The 12,590-nt window shown below is 45.0% G+C and overlaps 1 protein-coding gene across 1 annotated transcript in view; it reads right to left on the bottom strand.

Annotated features, from left to right (window-relative positions):
- Positions 1 to 11,815, bottom strand: part of ube2f (ubiquitin-conjugating enzyme E2F (putative)) — an 82,706-nt gene extending 70,891 nt beyond the window's left edge. The window contains exon 1 of the mRNA XM_078551437.1: positions 11,676 to 11,815. Coding sequence (XP_078407563.1) covers positions 11,676 to 11,793 — 118 coding nt within the window. The 5' untranslated portion in view covers positions 11,794 to 11,815. The remainder of the gene's footprint in view (positions 1 to 11,675) is intronic.
- Between the last annotated feature and the right edge of the window lie 775 nt (positions 11,816 to 12,590).

Raw genomic sequence — 12,590 nt, 5'->3', positions numbered from 1 at the left:
GAGATTGAACTTGTAATCAGATGTCCACAACATAATTTCAGAAAGTAAAAAAAGCAGATCAAGAGCTCTTTAATGCACTGTCCATCACTGTAAAGCCAGGCTTCTTAGCCGGTTCATCAAACGGATGGGACAGCACTCTCAGTCAACCAGCAGGATGCCGTGCTTCCAGGTCGAATAACTTAAATCAAACAGAATGCTTTCATGTACTCCCAGCCTGCGGTCGACATTTTCCACTTCATGGCCGTCGTCCTTAACATCATCTCGCTCACACGTAACAGGGCTGCTCATCACACGCCCTCACACTGGGCAGCAGCTACTTTCATTCTCACGTTGGCGAGTCCCTTACTTACAGGCTACATTCAGCAATTAACCGAGCTCCTTTTAGTAAACTAGGCAGAAACCCGTTGTTTTATAATCCTGATTTGCAAATGGTTTCAAATGCATTCCAGGGCCTTCTTTGCATTTCCTGATCCCCAGGTTGCCAGTAATACTGTGCCTGGTTTAATCTAACAGCTCTGAAGCCCGGCTACAGGTACTGTGATCCATGCAAATCACTTAGCCTGCAAATCCTCTTCATCTCATGGCTCAGATGGCATCTCTTCATCAATGTGATCAGAAGCTGCCCCCCTGACCACAACATCCCCAGAGGGAACAACATGTAAACTAACTGGGCTTTACCTGTATCGTTATTTAGTGCATTCAGTTCCCAACTCAAACAAATTTATTACAATGACATAATTAACGACTGGTTACCAGACTGATCACTCATCGCAGAGGGGTGTTTGCCAAACTGTTTAGACAAACTCCTCACGGTAGATTATTTAGTCGAACGTCATTGTGCATGTCCAGAAAGCACAGAGAGTAAAGCTTTTGTTCAATGGTTGATATCTTTCGAAATGCAGGACTTCCTTAAAAGGGCATCATGCACCAATGTCAGCACTCCTTCAGAGTGAGTCACATCACTGGAGTCAGGTCATTAGCAATTTAGCGACTGTAGCTTCCCAATTTGTTTTTTTATTCCCTTTGACTCCTGCACAAGCTAAAGGCAGCATTCAGTATCAGAACAAACAACAATTTGCTTCAAAATGACACAGATTACACTGCCAGAGGCATTCGAACTGAAATGTTACAGAATCTGAAAGACTTATAGATCTTAAAAACACTAAAACCATTATGAGCAAGAAATTGGGTTGCCCTAATTTAAAAAATTTTTTTCATGGGATGCGGGCTTCACTAGCAACACCAGCATTTGTTGCCCATCCCTAACTGCCCTGGACAAGGCGGTGGTGAGCTACCGCATGAACCGCTGCAGTCCGTGTGGCGTAGGTACACAAATTAGAAAGCTACAGTGCTGTTAGGAAGGGTGTTCCAGGGTTTTGACCCAGCGACAGTGAAGGAACAGCAATATAGTTCCAACAGAACAATATAGTCCAGGATGGTGTGTGGCTTAGAGGGGAACTTGCAGGTGGTTGTTTAGCCCTGCATCAGCTGCCCTTATCCTTTGAGGCGGTGGAGGTCGCAGGTTCAGAAGGTGCTGTTGCAGGGGGCTTGGTGAGTTGCTGCAGTCCATCTTGTACATGGTACACACTGCTGCCACTGTGCGCTGGTGGTGAGGGAGTGAATGCTTAAGGTGGTGGATGGGGTACCGACCAAGCGGGCTGCTTTAGCCTGGATGGTGCTAAGCTTCTTGAGTGTTGTTGGAGCCGCACCCATCTGGGCAAGTGAAAAGTATTCCATTGTTCCTTACGACTTGTGCCTTGTAGATGATGGACAAGCTTTGGGGAGTCAGGAGGCGGGTTACTTGCCTCAGAATTCCCAGTCTCGGACCAGCTCTTGTAGCCACAGTATTCATCTGGCTGGTCCGGTTAAATTTCTGGTCAATGGTAACTGCCAGGATTTTGCTAGTGCAGGATTCAGCAATGGTAAAGCTATTGAATGTCAAAGGGAGATGGTTGGATTCTCTCTTGTTGGAGATGGTCATTGCCTGGCACTTGTGTGGGATAAACGTAACTTGCCACCTGTCAGCCCAAGCCAGAATGTTGTCCAGGTCTTGCTGCATTTGGGCATGGACTGCTTCGGTATCTGAGGAGTCACGAATGGTGCTGAACATTGTGCAATCATCAGCGAACAACCCCACTTCTGCCATTATGATGGAAGGAAGGTTATTGATGAAGCAGCTGAAAATGGTTGGGCCAAGGAGGGGGGGGGGTCTGTGCTGCCAGTGGGACAGGGCGTACTCAAGGAAGGTGATGGTGGTGTGTGGTACATTGGCTGTCAGCCATGATTCTGTGAGTGTGACTATTTCAGTCTGTGGGACAGCTCTCCCAATTTTGGCACAAGCCCCCAAACGCTAGTGAAGAGGAATGCAGGGTTGACAGGACTGGATTGCTGACTTTTCTGTGGTGGTTTGATACAACTGAGTGGCTTGTTAGGCCATTTCAGAGGGCACAGAGGAGTCACAACATTGCTGTGGGTCTGGAGTCACGTGTAGGCCAGGCCAGATAAGGATGGCAGATTTCCTTCTGTAAAGGGCATTAGTGAACCAGATAGAACTATCAATTGTCATAAAACCCAAGACACATTATTGAATCTGGCTTTCCAATTCCAGATTTTTTTTTATTAATCAGTTGAATTAATTGAATTCAGTCATAGTGCGATTTGAACCCATGTCCCCAGAACATTAGCCTGGGCCTCTGGGTTACTAGTCCAGTGACATTATCACCACGTCACCATTTCCCAATCTTGTTTCTGGGTGCAGTCACCACCTTTTTTTTTTAAACTGCATCTCAGATCTCAATCTCAGATTTAAATTTAAACAACTGATCTAGCATTAATATTGATCTAGCACCAATTGCTGTTTGGGGGAAAGGGTATTCCAAATTTCTACCACCCAACTTCTGAAAGATCTGGTTCTAATTTTTAGATTACGTTCCCTAATCCTGCACTGCCCCAAATTAATTGATCATTTACCTCATTACAACAGTGACTACACTTTAATGTATTTCACAGAACATCCCAAAGTTCCTTACAGCCAAAGATCATAAAATGCACTATAGAATGCAAGTCGTTCATTATGCAGACACAAAAAGAATATAATACAACACCCGTTGAATCACTTGAGGGAAGATTTCTTTGGAAGTCGTTTGGCTGCTTTATATAATATAACAGATGTCTTTTTCCAGTTTGCAGACTCAAACAGACCCCTGGCAGATGTGACCCCTCAAACCTTACCCCGGTGTTACCTAAATGGTGCACAGCTCCAGTCTAAATTAACAGATTGAGGTCGCAAGTTTCCCCTCGCTGTACTAAATGGAAGTATAAGGAGACGTGGAAATTTCATGTCAATTCTCAGCAGTGCTGAAACCTGCTCATTGCTTCTGCAGATGGAGAAGGTGTTCTGCAGCCATTCTCCCCCCCACCCCCCAACTCTGGCAGGCAGCCTCTCTCTCTCAAAGCCTTTTCTCTCCACTCACCACCCCCAGCAGGCGGCCGCTCCCTTGTGACACATGTCACATGCACCTAACAATGTTGGCAGAATCACACCCGCCTCCCCTTGCCTCTGCACATTCCAGCTATTCAGCTATGGCAGGCACATCACACAAGCACAGTGCCACACAATCACCAGCACTCTGCCCTCTCTCTTGCAGGAGAAGATTTCCCAATGCAGATGACAGAAAAAAGAGAGGGGGGGCTGGAGGGCGCCCCAGCGGAGATGGTGTTCTGAATCATGGGGCCAGAGGCAATGCATCCTGTGGCATCTGACAGAGCAGAGGCTGTCCAGGATGACAGGGAGAGACAGTCTTACGCCCCCTTACAAGTCACTCCTCACCCACATCCTGAGATGTGGCGTCAAGTGGAAGCTGAAGATGGTCTGACCAATGAACTCCTGTTTTCTCCCCATCCCTTCGCTCCAACCCTCTCTTTCTGCTTGCATCCTTTCAGATAGGGAAGATTTGCTACTTGGACAATCTTAGCAAAGGCAGGACGAAGAGGAACAGCTAACTCACAAAAGTGACGAGGATGCACCATCCCTTTCGTTCAACCAACAGCTCTGAAAAGGACACTGTGAGGACCTTGGAGAGATTAGTTATAGAGTTGTGGTCAGCACATGGTGAGTCACCAGGCATGGGTGGGTTGCAGCCAGGCCAAGGGGTAAAGGATAGTGCGTGACGTGCAACATGGCAGACTAGTTCTGCGGTGAGGGACGCAGATGAGGACTTCGATAGGGTGGCATATAGGAGATCGTTGTTGACTAACCTACTGCCCTTCATTATGTGCCATGCACTGCCAGGGAAGCTGGGGCACGGACAAAAGAAAGCGTGGTTTCAGATGGCTGGGAGGATCTGATCTCCAAATCAGCACTTTCATCAAAAATTCACTGGCCAAGAAAGTGAAGAACATGCAGGAGTCCATAAACAGACTCTGAGGGAGACCAGGCAACCAGGGCCTGGAAGCTGAGGCAAGGAAATGTCACAAAGCCATTCAAACAGCAGGAATCAAATATAAAAATTCAGGTGAAAAATTACCGAAGTAAACTTCCTCCCAGCTCTGCTGTGCAGAATCCTTGGAAAGTGACACTCTGCTGGCAAGGTCGTTACATTAAATCGCTAATTAAATGAATAAAACATGCACTACAAGAACTATCAGAGTATACATCACTAAAGAAAACCATTCAGACCATTATATCTGTCCTGGCTCATGGCCAGAGCAGTTTAAAACTGATTTCACTCCTCCGCACAATCCTCATGACTCTCTTTTCCTGTGCTTTGAATATTTATCCAGTTTTCCATTGAAAGGTGCAACTGCCTCTACCCCAACACCTCCTGTGACAAAGTGTTGCATGCATCTAAAAACCCTCAGTGAAGGAATTTCTCCTCACTTCTGTCTCAGAGGATTTTATACCAGTCCTCATCTCTATCAAAAGCCCTTACAGCCAATTAAGTCCTTTCGAAATGCAGTCAATAGCATAATGTAGACAAATGGGGCGTACAGATTTGTGCACAGCAAGCTCCCACAAAAAGCAACATGAAAATGATGAGACAATCTGTTTTGATATTGATTGATGGATAAATAAATATTGGCCAGGGCATCAGGGAGAACTCCCTTGCTCCTCTTCTTTGAATAGTCCCATGGAATCTTCTACATCCACCTGAGGGGGGTGGTGGTGGGGAGGGTCTTGGTTTAACATCTCCGAAAGACTCCCTCAGTACTGCACTGAAGCGTTAACCCAGATTATATACTGTATTATATATTATATTATACATTAACAGAGGAGGTTGATGAAGAAAATGCAGTGAATGTTGTCTATATGGATTTTAAGAAAGCATTTGACAAATTAGCATATTAAAGGTTGGTTAACAAAATTGAAGCTTATGGAATAGGAGGGTCAGTGTCAAATTGGATTAAAAAAATTAAGGGCAGAAAAAAGTAGCCATGATAAATGGTTATTTTTCAGACTGGAGGATGGTAGACAGTGATGTTCCAGAAGGATTAGTGTTAGGACCACTGCTGCTTCTGCTTTATGTAAATTATTTGGATATTGCAATATAAAAGTAAAATTTTAAAATTTGCTGATGATACCAACTTGGAGTAACAGCAGCAAACAGCGAGGGCGATTCTAATTGGCTGCAACAAGACATTCAGAGTGTGCAGGCAAGTCTTCAGCTAATTTGATTCACTCCACAATTTATCAAGAAGCCACAATGCACTGGATACAGTAAAGGCTATGGGCTCTGACAACATCCTGAAGACTAGTGCTCACGACTTGAGCTCCAGAACCAGCCACACCTGTAGCCAAGTTATTCGAGTGCAGCTACACCACTGGCATCTACCCGCCAAAGTTAAAAACAGCCCAGGTATGTCCTGTCCATAAAAAACAGGACAAATAGAATCCAACCAATCAGCCTCCCCTCGATCAGCAGCAAAGTGACGAAAGAGGCTGTCGACATGTTATCAAGTGGCACTTAACTCAGCAATAGCCTGCTCACTGATTCTCGGTTCAGGTTCCACCACAATCACTTGGTTCCAGACCTCACTACAACGCGCTTCAAACATGGACAAAAGAGCTGAATTCCAGGTGAGGAGAGCATGACTGCCCTTGACATGAAGGCAGCATTTGACCAAGTGTGGCTTCAAGGAGTCCTTGCAAATTGAAGCCAATGGGAATCAGGAGAAAACTCTCCGTTGGTTGGAGTCATACCAGCACAAAGGAAGGTGGTTGTAGTTGCTGGAGGTCAATCATCTCAGCCCCAGGACATCACTGCAGGAATTCCTCAGGGTAGTGTCCTTGGCTCAACCACCTTCAGCTGCTTCATCAATGACTTTCCCTCCAACATAAGATCCGAAGTGGGGGTGTTCAATGATGATTGCACAATGCATATTCATAACTCATCAGATAATGAAACAGTCTGTGCCTACATGCAGCAAGACCTGGATAACATTCAGGCTTGTGCTGATAAGGAGCAAGGAACATTTGTGCCACCCAAGTACCAGGCAATGATCATCCCCAGCAAGAGAGAATCTAACCATCGTCCCATGACATTCAATGGCATTACCATCGCTGAATCCCCCACCATCAATATCCTGGGGGTTACCATTGACCAGAAACTGAACTGGACCGGCCACATAAATACTGTGGCTACAAGAGCAGGTCAGAAGCTGGGAATTCTGCAGTGACTAACTCACCTCCTGTCTCCCCAAATTCTGTCCACTATCTACAAGGCACAAGTCAGGAGTGCCTTTCCACTTGCCTGGATGAGTGCAGCTCAACAACATTCAGGAAGCTTGACACCATCCAGGACAGAGCAATCCTCTTGAGTGGCATTCCATCCACTCCCAATGTGTACCATCTACAAGGTGCACTGCAGCAATTTGCTGAGGCTTCTTAAGACAGCACCTTCCAAACTGCGACCTCCACTGCCTAGAAGGGCAGGCACAGGGGAACACCACCAACGACAAGTTACTGTCCAAGTCACACACTATAAAATGTGTCGCCATTCCTTCACTGTTGTTGGGTCAAAATCCTGAAACTCCCTATCTGACCGTGGGTGCACCTTCACCGCATGGACTGCTGAGGTTCAAGAAGGCAGCTCACCATCACCTTCTTATGGACCATGCTGGTTTGCCAGTGACACTCACATCTTAAGTACAAATAAAAAAACCGTACAGGAGAAAAATAATGCAGAGATGTGGGGAAAGAGTTGGGAAATGCGATTAACTGGATTGCTCGTCAAAAGAAGACGGCACAGACTTGACAGATTGAACGGCTTCCTATTGAGCTGTGCTATGATTCTAAATCTCTTTGATACCCTCTCACAACTCTCTCATTTTGCAGAAGTTGTCCGCCTGTTCTGTAGGGAAATGCAGGGAAACAGCATGCTATATTGGATCTGTCTATGCTCCTGACTTTCTTTTCTATTCGTGCGTGGGACGTGGGCGTCACTGGCTCAGCCAGCATTTAAGAGTCAGCCACATTGCTGTGGGTCTGGAGTCACATGTAGGCCAGACCAGATAAGGATGGCAGATTTCCTTCCCTAAAGGACGTTAGTGTACCAGATGGATTTTTATGACAAACGGCAATGGTTTCATGGTCATCACTTTTTTAATTCCAGATTTTTATTGGATTCAAATTCCGTGGCGGGATTCAAACCCGGGTCCCCAGAGTATTACCCCTGGGATTCCGGATTACGGGTCCAGTGACAATACCACTGCGCCACCACCTCCCCTGACCATAAAGTTTCCTACTATCGCCACTATTTTTTCTTCTTCACTGCACTGAGTAACCTGTTGCTTTAGGCCAGAGCCCTCCTTGTAAGCATTCCTTTTTTGCCATAAATCCAATCTCATCGAGATCCTAGATTGCACATGGGCTGAAAGAAGCCTATCTATCTATCAGTTACATACTAGGAGTTCCAAATCATTAGTCACAAGCTTCACCTCACTGTAACTCCCCTTGACTGAAAAAGCATGGAGAAGGTTTCACCCTTCTTGATCAGGCACTGTACAGCTGTGTGCAAGCTAAAGTTCACATCCATCAACAGCAAAACACCAACTGAAGCCATCAATGGCACTTATACTAATCTTTGTACAACTGCACACGTTCTGGCTAAAAGCCAAGATGTGGCCAGGTATTCTTCACGAGGGCCAAATAAGGCCCTAGCTTGAAAGCTTGCTAAGAACATTAAATTAAGTCAAAAGTTGATTTACCTGCGTCTTACAATCTACAACCTTACATAAAGTCACAACTCGCCCCATACACTCCAGTGTAAAATCTAACCTGTTCCTCACACTTCACACCATGGGCTTCCAGAGAATTCAACATGCACATCATAAACAGGATGAAAACCACCTCAAGCCTTTAGTAGCAGTGAAATCCCTGCCAATTTTTAATTTTAATTGCATCCTTCTTCACATGGACAGAAACCCCAGCTGAGCTCTGAAGCACTGAGGGCACATGGCTCAAAACAGAATCTAATTCAGGATGGCTCCACAGAGAGTCTGGAGTTACTAATTCCTATTCCCTTCAATTCTGCATTTCCGACACAGAGCCAGGCTTTGGAGCCTTTTCCCATAATTTATATGTAATGAAACTCAGCAGTGACAGATGGACATGCAGCAGCTTAAGTTTTTGGCTCACAGATGGATATTTTCCCAGGAGTGCTGAACAGAGAAATGCTTTCTCAGGCCTCAAGGTTCCCACTGCTTTTTGTCTTCTGATTCTAAACTCCTAGCGTCTGCCCTAGAGAGACGATCCCTGGCTGGGGGATGGTCGCACAGGCTTTGACCACCCAAATCTGAAACGAGAGTGTTGTAAAGATGGGCACTCACTCAGCAGCCACTCTCAATGCAGCAGGAGTCACTGAATAACGATGAGGAGGAGGTAAATTGGCAGATTTTGAATCAGTGCTATGCTGGGCAATATAATTACCAATTTAAAGGAGCAGCTCTGTCCTGTACCATAAAGTATGATTTCTACCCTGTGTTCATATGGTGTGGGGAGGTCAGAGAGTGTGAACACAGGCTGGTCACCTCCAGACAGCTAGATATGAACACATATGCCTTTCACATCTCCAGTATATAACCAAATGGCTTCACAGCCAATGATATACTTTTCAAGTGCAGTCATTGTTATTATGTTGGAAACACAGTAGCCAAAATGTGAACAGCAAAGAGATAGAAGACCTGATCTGCTTTAATGATTTTTAAAAAAAATTCTTTCATGGCATGTGGGTGTCGCTGGTGAGGCCAGCATTTGTTGTCTGTTTCCACTTGCCCTTGAACAGAGTGACTCGCTCGGCCATTTCAGAGGGTGGTTAAGAGTCAACCACATTGCTGCGGGTCTGTGACACGTAGACCAGACCAGGCAAGAACGGCAGATTTCCTTCCCTAAAGAACATTGCTGTAAAAACGCTATCTGGTTCACCAATTGATGATAGTTTCATAATCACCATTACTGAGCCTAGCTTTATATTCCAGATTTATTAATTGGTTTTAAATGCCACCAGCTGCTGTGATGGGATTTGAACCCATGTCTCCAGAGCATTAGCCTGGGGCCCTGGATTGCTAGTCCAATGACATCACCCATCACCAGAGTCTCCCCATAGGAATTACTGTCAGCCAAGCCACTGGGGACTCCCTGTTATTCTTCAAGTTACATATAATGTACAGCACAGGAACAGGCCATTCAGCCCAAATAGTCTGTGCTAGTGTTTATACTCCTCCCATTCCCTCTCTCTCTCTCTACATCAACTCAGTCTTTCAGCATAATTTTCCATTCCTTTTTAACTTACCTACTTGTTTGGTTTCCTTTTGAAAGCTTCTAAGCTATTTGCCTTAACCACTTCCTATGAGAATGAGATTGACTTCTCTATTTCAACCACTCTGAGTAAAGAAATTCCTCCTCATTTCCCCATTGGATTTATTAGTAACTACCTCCTACGTATGGCCCCTTGTGTTGAATTCTCCCACAAGCAGACATATTCTCTCCACATCTAACCTGTCCAACCCATTCATAATTTTAAAGACCTCTATCGGGTCACCTCCAAGTCTTGTGCTTTCTAAAGAGAAAAGGCCCAACCTGTTCCATCTTTCCCGATAGCTGTAATCTCTCCTTTCTGGTACCATCATAATTGTAGCCGTTCTTACTTAGGTCCAAGGCTCATCCAAAAGACAGCACCTCTGACAGTGCAATACCCTCAGTGCTGCACTGAAGTGTCCACCTGGATAATTCGCTCAAGTGGAATGTGGCTTGAACCCACAGCTTCTGATCAGGAGGTGACAGTGTCATCATTGAGCCAAAGCTGAGGTTTAACAGAGCACTGTGAATGGAGCCCGCTACAGGCCCAATCATCTGATCTATCAACCTCTTTCCTAAAGGACCTGCAAACACAGATCCAACACACTAATTTACTGCAGCCACAGCAATGGAAAAGGCTATTTTCAAATGTGCTTAAAGAGCTGGAAAACATAAACAACGCAAGCACGATCTAAACATTAAGAACATTAGCTAGCCTTCTGTGTGCAGGGCCAGAACCAAGGATGACAATCTGGGATGCTACCTTACTGATCAATCCTCTGAACAACACAGCAGTTCATCATCCATCATTACATTTGTCCTTTCAAATTTAATATGAGAACATGCAGATTTATTGCTCTTTAAGAGGGATTGCAACAAAGGCTGAGCGCTTTCCAACAGACAATTATGGGGAACGTGTCTCTCAGGGAATCAACTGATATGGGAAGCGGGTGAAAAAGTGTACTGGAAGCCCAGGGTCAGCCATGATCATATTGAATGGTGGATCAGGCTTGACAGGCCATGTGGTCTACTCCTGCTCCCATTTCTTACATAATGTTCAGAAAAGCGTTGGGGTACAGCGGGTGATTCTGAATAACTATCCACGTGATGAAATTTCTGGGTTACCATTACCAGATAATCAAAAGCAAGTTTAACATAAGAACAAGGAGGTTTATGAAACTCACTGCAGACCATCTCTGGAATTCACAAACAGAAGCTCTACTGCAGATTGAACTTTTCCCCTTTCCCAGGATCCCCTTTCCGAGAGGGGATTCCGGGAGCAGGTATCTGGCCCTAGACAGTTAGTGTCCACACACACTCTCTCACACACACAGACACACACACACAGAGTAGAGATCAAGGGCAGGGATCCGGTTGGATTTTCACATTCGTAACCTACAGCTCTGAGGCTCTGTCTCCTTCCTAGCTGATGTCAGTTTATTCAACACAAAATAGGAGTCAAGTCAGAGACCTTCTGTCACTCAGCTGCTCAGTGCAGAAAATTCAATGATGCTGTGGGGTATTCAACAAACCCGTGCGCCATCTCGCCCCGCCATCATCACAGAACCATTCTACATCCCTCTGGTACATTATCTCTCCCACTGAAGCCCTTCCCTCTGGTACATTAACTCTTCTATTATAAGATTCGTGGGAATGTGTGAACATTCACAGGCCTCTTCCACCATAGAAAAATACTTGAAATAGCACAAAGATATTCACATCAGCATCTTTTAAAAAAAAAATAAATCACACAAACCCTTTGAATTAATTACAACCTTGTTAAACACTGTCCCGCACCCTTTAAATGTGTGGGTTGGTCTTGGTTTGGCCAGGGGGTATTGGAGAAACCATAAACTAAGAGCAGCAGAGAGGAGTCACGCACCTTTGATGAGCAGCTTATCTCTAATGGACACACGACGGGATGAGTCTGTCCCTGGATTTGTGTTGCCTCTCCCTTTCATACCCTCTTCACGCTTCAGTTTTTTTGCTAAAGTCAACATGGCTGATGCACTTTCTTGAACCTGAAAATGAGTTAAAAAAAATTCAATAATCTTCCCTTTTTACAAGAGTACAGAAACAGCCAATTGAATCACAGTCCATTACATTACAGAAACAGGTCACAGTCTGCTACAGTAGAAATAACCCATCAAATCACAGTCTGTTATAATATAGAAGCGGCCAACGCATAGCAGGCTGCTCCAATACAGAAGAGGCCATCAAATCGCTGTCTGTTCTATCTTATCCTATGTTCCTATGAAATGTTTTCAAAGTATACTGCTCTAGACACTTGGACCTTTTACAGGATCAATTCACTAGATCAAATGTCTAGATTCTGAACACAGTTCATCACTTTCCAAACCTGTCACCTCTATTGCCTAGAAGAGCCAAGGCAGCAGATGCATTGGAACAGCACCATCTGCAAGTTCCTCTCCACATCACACACCATCCTGACTTGGAAATACAATCGCCATTTTTTCACTGTCTCTAGGTCAAATTCCTGGAACTCCCTTCCTAACAGCACATGGATGTATAGACAGCACATGGGCTGCAATGGTTCAAGAAGGCAACTCACCAACACTTTCTCAACTGCAATTAGGAATGGGCAACAAATGCTGACCTAGCCAGCAATGCCCACATCCAACAAATGAATAAAATCATGACATTCACATATTGGGAGCTATCCTCATCATGGATCCGGCCATGGATCATGGTGCTACAAATGGTCAACAGTGGGGATTCATTGCTCTCAGTATTAGTCAAGCTCTTCCCAGTCATGGAGAGGTTACTTAAAATGGAC

This window comes from Cetorhinus maximus, chromosome 11 (assembly GCF_964194155.1).
Source record: "Cetorhinus maximus chromosome 11, sCetMax3.hap1.1, whole genome shotgun sequence".
Classification (NCBI taxonomy): domain Eukaryota; kingdom Metazoa; phylum Chordata; class Chondrichthyes; order Lamniformes; family Cetorhinidae; genus Cetorhinus; species Cetorhinus maximus.
This window is presented reverse-complemented; position numbering and strand designations above follow the sequence as displayed.